General features: G+C 42.1%; 1 protein-coding gene across 1 annotated transcript in view; it reads right to left on the bottom strand.

The window, feature by feature from the left end:
- Positions 1–3,762: 3,762 nt before the first annotated feature.
- The window catches only part of abca4a (ATP-binding cassette, sub-family A (ABC1), member 4a), a gene marked incomplete at its 3' end in the record, with an annotated part of 12,603 nt that continues 9,739 nt past the window's right edge, over positions 3,763–6,626 (bottom strand). Inside the window, exons 3-4 of the mRNA XM_048592581.1 lie at positions 5,851–5,992; positions 3,763–3,881 (exon numbers count right to left, since the gene is read on the bottom strand). Coding sequence (XP_048448538.1) covers positions 3,763–3,881; positions 5,851–5,992 — 261 coding nt within the window. The remainder of the gene's footprint in view (positions 3,882–5,850; positions 5,993–6,626) is intronic.

Raw genomic sequence — 6,626 nt, 5'->3', positions numbered from 1 at the left:
CCACATCTGACCCATCTCCAACACTTCTGCCCTCACCCATTCTCTTCCCTCCTGCAACAGTGATGGGGTTTCCCTTGTCCTTACCTATCATCTCACCAGCATCCACATCCAGAAGATCATTAGCTGCCATTTTCATCACCTCCAGTGAGATTCCACCACTAGACACATCGTCCCCTTCCTTCCCTTGTCTGCCTTCCACAGGGACCGTTCCTTCCAGGACACCCTGATTGACTCTTCCTTCACTCCCGACCACCCTCCCACAGCCCCATGGCACCTACCCTGCAAACGCAGAAGGTGTAACACATTTACCTCCTCCATCCTCTGTTTCCAAGGGCTGAAACATACCTTCCAGGTGAAGCAGCACTTTACCTAAATTTCTCACAATCTAGTCTACCGCATACACTGCTCACAATGTGGTCCGTCTACACTGGGGACAGACTGGGTGACCGGTTTGCAGAACATCTACGTTCTGCCCGCAAAAAAGACCCTGAGCTTCCCGTTGCCTGTCACTTTAACACACCACCCTGTTCCCTGGCCAACATTTCTGTCTCTATCGTGCTGCATTGCTCCAGCGAATCTCAGCACAAGCTGGAAGAACAATGCCCCATTTTCCACTTGGGGAACCTGCAGCCCTCTGGACTCAATATCGAGTTCAATAATTTTAGGGCCTAAACTCCCCCATGTCCTAACCCCTACCACACACACCAGGCTTTGTTATTGCATAGTCTGCCATTACACACTACCTATTGTTAGTCACTAACAGTCTCCATTAACAACTATTCACCCTCCCAGCCAGATTGTTATCAACCCCTTTGTCTGTCCAACTGTTCTTCTCTCTCTTTGGGCTCTATCCCTACCTATTGTTTACTCCTTACCCCTCCCTTCCATCCTGGATTCTTCATATAAACCAATATTTTCCTAGCCACCATAGATAATAAGGGGTAGAGCTGGATGAACACAGCAGGCCAAGCAGCATCAGAGGAGCAGGAAGGCTGACATTTCGGGCCTAGACCCTTCTTCAGAAAATTTCCTAGCTACCATCAGTTTTGAGGAGGAGTGACCAGACCTGAAACATTAACTTTGATTTCTCTTAACAGATGCTGCCAGACCTGCAGAGTTTTTCTAGTAACTTCTGTTTTTGATTCTCATCTACAGTCCACAGTTCCTTTGTTTTTTACAAGAAAATAATTCTTTGATGTGACAAACAGTACAAAATCTGACTGCATGCACTCTCGTGCGATTGGAGCATTTAGCCATATGTTGAAAATGGTTGTGCACAAACATTCCCTGAAGCTTCACATTGCGCACAGTCTGGCTTTCTATTCAAAGCTGATAACAGATTTTCTTATCTTTCCTCACTGGAGTGTAGTATGAGAGTCAAAGGAGTTAAGACTTGAGGGTGGGAGGAACAAGGAAGAAAGTGGAGTTGAGGCAACAGCCATGAAGTTGTGGGATAGAAGCACAGGCTCGAGGGAGAGAATGGCCTGTTCCTGCTCCTAATTTTTACATTCTTGCGTCTGGCAGAGGCCTCCCCTTCCTTTTCTAATTTCGATAGGCAGGGAGACCATGCAGGGTTGGCAATGTTCAAGGATAGATCTGCAGTCTCCAAAAAATAAAAAGTTCATTTCTAGAACACAGCACCAGCTGAAGGATGATGAAAAAATTAATCACTGGTGTCTCTAAAATGTACTTTTTTCAGTTCCTTTGATCAATTTTCTTCATTAATTGTTTTTTGATAGGTTTAATCAACCAGTTCAGATGTGAGATAATACAATTCTAAGGCAAGTGGGACTTGACCCCAAACCATTTAGCTCAAAGGTAAGGACACTACCAGTGCACCCTCACTTTGATTAGAAAAATGGGAAATGGGGGAAATTAGGCCGTTTCACAATTATCCAAAGATCATTGGAAATTCTCTTCAGGTTTTGAATTGGTTTGGGAAGGCAGTGTTCTGAGGTGATGGACAAGACAGCCAACCAATGGCAGGACTGTGGGTATGGATCATTTGGAGGTGGGAAATCATTTGATGAGATTCATTTTGGAAGGTTGAATTTGAATGCAGAATATAGGGTTAATGGCAGGATTCTTGGCAGTGTGGAGGAACAGAAGGCTCTTGGGGTCCACGTCCATAGATCCCTCAAAGTTACAAGCCAAGTTGATAGGGTTGTACAAAAGGTGTATGGTTTGTTGGCTTTCATGGGCAGTGGAATTGAGTTTAAGAGCCGTGAGGTTATGCTGCAGCTCTATAAAACCCTGGTTAGACCTCACTTGGAATATTGTGTTCAGTTCTGATCATCTCATTACAGGAAAGATGTGGAAGCTTTAGAGAGGGTGCAGAGGAGATTTACCAGGATACTGCCTGAACTGGAGGGCGGGTCTTATGAGGAAAGGTTGAGGGAGCTAAGGCTTTTTTCATTGGAGCGAAGAAGGATGAGAGGTGACTTGCCAGAGGTTTACAAGATGATGAGAGGCATAGATAGAGTGAATAGTCAGAGACTTTTTCCCAGGGCAGAAATGACAATATGAGGGGGCAATATTTTAAGGTGATTGGAGGAAGGTACAGGGGAGATGTCAGAGGTAGGTTCTTCACACACAGAGTGGTGGGCATGTGAAATGCTCTGCCGGCAGTGGTAGTGGAATCAGATACTTTAGAGGCTTTTAAATGACTTTGGATAGGCACATGGAGGATAGTAAAAGGTAGGGTATGCACGGTAGATTGATCTTGGTAGGATAATAGGTCAGCACAACATCGTGGGCCGAAGGGCCTGTACTGTGCTGTCCTGTTCTATGTTCTATGTTTTGAGACCTTCAGGAATGACATCACCTCAGTTGCGACTTACAGCTGGACAAGAGAGTTGACTGGGACACAATGGCTGAATGACCTCTTTCTGTGGTTTAACCAATGTTTGATATTACGGATTTAAGAGTTGGCAATAATAGTGGTTCTACTCACCAGATAAGCGACCTCCTAGTGACACAATATGGCACCTAGGACTATTTTGTAACAGTACCCAAATTAACTTGCATTAAAAATGAGGCAAATGATCCACGTTTAACCAGTGCAACTGGATGATTCTGGATGCCACAGAACAGGATACACGTTTGCAGCAATGGTTCTTCACCTGGAACGTTATCGCCCTTTATTGGGCTCAACTGGAGAGATACCAATAAACTCCAGGTTGTTCACCAGACAGAGGTGGTAAAAAGTCAAAGGTCAACTCAAACTTTGGACCCTCCCACCAGAGATTACAGATTACAGAACATCCTAGGCCAAGGTAATGTGGAGGTTATCATTCTGTACTCACAGCTACAGGATGGTGCATGGCCCAAACAGAACTAGTTAGTTAAAAAACAGGGAAATGAAAGAAAATGTAAATTTAAAATCAAAAACATACAAGCACTTGAAAATGGCCCTTTAACTCTACAAGACCTTTGCAAACTTCCAACTTTCAAGCTGCCTGGTATTCAACTTTTGAATTGCTTCCTAAATCTCTTTGTTTCTCTAACTTTCTCCTCTTTGACATAGTGCCTTAAAACCACCTCCATGACCAAGTTTTTGCATACTTCTCCTGACGTCTCATTATTTGATTCATTGTCCAATTTTGCTTGGTTAAATTCCTGTGAGTACCTGCACCTTGGGATCTTTTAACATGAGACATTATGCAAATACAACATGCTGTTGGTATTGATAAATGCAAGCAAAGACTTAGAATAAAATGTTGATTAAGTCAAATAGGAAGGAATAATTATTGAGCACAACACCTGAAGTAGAATTGCTGAATTTCTTTAGAGCTTCAAACAGGTTGTGAAAGGCTCCCACGTTGCCATCCGTTTGGCTGTACAGAAGAATTTTCTTGGCATCATAAAACAGACGGGAGATTCTGCAAAGAATGGAAATGGCAGAGTCAGAAAGACTAATACAAAAACAAAAATCTATTTGCTAGAGTGGTGTTTGCTTTCCATAATGAAGGCACCAGTAATAGCACTGACAGATTGTAACCAAGTCAAGGCAGATGCTCCAACAAGAATTTCTAAGTATGTTAAATTTTGGTTTATCTCATACATTCAAATATTTCTACATGAAATCAGAACACGTTCTGAAACAACTTGACTGACCCTAAATTCAAATCTTGTCTTTGAGCTAGTACAGATCGGAACCATAATTTAGTCATATTGACCACTTTGCCTCATTTAAAAAACAAAATCATTGAATAACAAGATCCAGCACATAGCACTTAATAGGGACATGATTGCATCATGCCTGCTGATCCCAGAAGCAGACGCTGGAGGGGCAAGGGGATTGGCCTGGTTAGAAGGCCCACCTTGGATCGTTGAGAATTTCTGTTGTATTAAATAGAGCTATGTCCTCTAGCCCTAACCCTTCACATCCCCTCACCGCCTGCAAATCGTTCCTGGTGTCCTTTTAGTTGGTACGTACTAAGTACAGAAGTAATGATCCATGCAATAACAATGGCAAGTATTAAAATGATGCAAACAAAAACAAAACCCATTCAGAAATCTTCATCGTAAAATACTGCGAGATCTGCAACAATATTGTCAGAGTGCAATCATAGTATCAGGAACAAGAGCTCTAGTGCCTTCGCACTTCTTAATCCAATCCAAATAAATATTCAACCGTTGACAAAGATCATCACGATAAACTAACTCATAATGAGTATTATTACCCAGATTTCCAAGCAACTACTTCCGCTGAATCTGTTCCCAGATGCCCTCATTATGAAAGTTTGGCTGAACTCCAAGGCTCCAGGACAGTTGCCTGGTTCAGCAGTGTTTCTGTTTTGACAACCTGTTGGAGAGTTTATTTTGCTTGACCGACATCTGAATATGGCTGAAATAAGTCATTTCTTCTGCAACCTCATTGGTAATATCTGAATGTTGCAGAGTCAAATGATGGAAACCCATCCACCATTTTTAAACTGCTTTAAAGTCAGCCCAATTCCATGAAACACTATGATCGTGTCCAAGTGATTGCAGTATTAGCAGGCATCTATAAACTGATACCAAATTAACACATTTTGGGAAGAATGAAAATTTTGAGACCAGAAGAACAGCACTAGTTTCTCTAACACATCTCCCACCTTTACCTTCTCACCCTATTCCAATTCTCCACTTTCTGCTCAAATCTCCACTATCACAGTGTAGAGTTTCTGAAAACATATATGCACGATTTTCTTTATTCGTAATCAATTAAATTACTGCTTTAAATAGGTAACTGCACAGGACATGCAACTTGATTTTATGGCAATACTGAGTTATGCAGCTCAATTACTCAAAAGAGACACGTTACTTTTCCTGATATAATCCATTTTAGAATATCCATGAGCTTGATGAGATTATTTTAACTGTAAAATGTCAAAGTAAGTGACCTTTACAGAACACACAATAAAGTTATATATTATCATTAAGCCTGTGAACAAGTTTCATGTTCATCTAAGTTCCTATTGTATTGCCAAACAAGCTCTCAACCAGCCACAGCTATACACCCACTGGAAGAGTTCTTTCAGGGTAGCTATCCCGCTTACGCAGCAGTGTTAGTTTTAGTGCATGTTTATTAAGCAGAAAAGCTGCTGATTATTCAGAACACATTAAATGCTCAGACCTTTTTCTGAAGAAGGGTCTAGGCCCGAAACGTCAGCCTTCCTGCTCCTCTGATGCTGCTTGGCCTGCTGTGTTCATCCAGCTCTACACCTTGTTATCTCAGATTCTCCAGCATCTGCAGTTCCTACTATCTCTGAAATGCTCAAACCTATTGGCTTTCAATGGCATGCACTAAATACTATGCACTATAACCATGAGCAACTCAATGGACTAATACAATCATTTACTCACATCGATTTATCAAAATTTCCGATCACTCCTGGGGATTCACCCGGTGTTGGATAGCGGAAACAGGGGTTGTTTGCATTACAAATAATGCCTTGAATCCATGGCAGAGTCCCAGCAGATGGCATTGCCTTGTTTGGGAAGTGGCCTGAAGAAGACAGAAGAAAGAAGAAATTGCAGTCACTTATTTACTTTGTGCAGAATTCATTTGAACGTAAGTTCATTTGAATCCATTAATATTAACAGGATGAGTATGCTTTTGCCTACGTGCCATCCTAAGACAGTGCCCACCACATGATCCCGGTGTTCAATGGTAAGTGTAGATTGCATAAGAAACAAAGGTAACTTTGGACCTCAAGTTCCCAAAGGTCTCCACAACTGGGGGCTTCTTTGCCTCATGTGTAGGTCTGCTGTGAACTATTTGATAGAAAATAATTGCTAAGATTAGTCAATAATTCCACAATCACTGAATCATGCCACGATAATGTTGTAGAAGGTGAAAAAATGGACATTGATCCTTTTGTGTAGCAATTCCCAGGACCCTATTTCCAGTGTAATTTCAAAGCCGTGGAAATAATCTTTCAACTTGCCTGACTACAATCTATTGGGCAGTGATAGTAGGAACTGCAGATGCTGGAGAATCTGAGATAACAAGGTGTAGAGCTGGATGAACACAGCAGGCCAAGCAGCATCAGAGGAGCAGGAAAGCTGATGTTTCGGGCCCAGACCCGAAATGTCAGCTTTCCTGCTCCTCTGATGCTGCTTGGCCTGCTGTGTTCATC

The sequence above is a fragment of the Rhincodon typus genome, unplaced genomic scaffold, assembly GCF_021869965.1.
Source record: "Rhincodon typus isolate 14 unplaced genomic scaffold, sRhiTyp1.1 hic_rhity00001475, whole genome shotgun sequence".
NCBI classification, from domain to species: domain Eukaryota; kingdom Metazoa; phylum Chordata; class Chondrichthyes; order Orectolobiformes; family Rhincodontidae; genus Rhincodon; species Rhincodon typus.
This window is presented reverse-complemented; position numbering and strand designations above follow the sequence as displayed.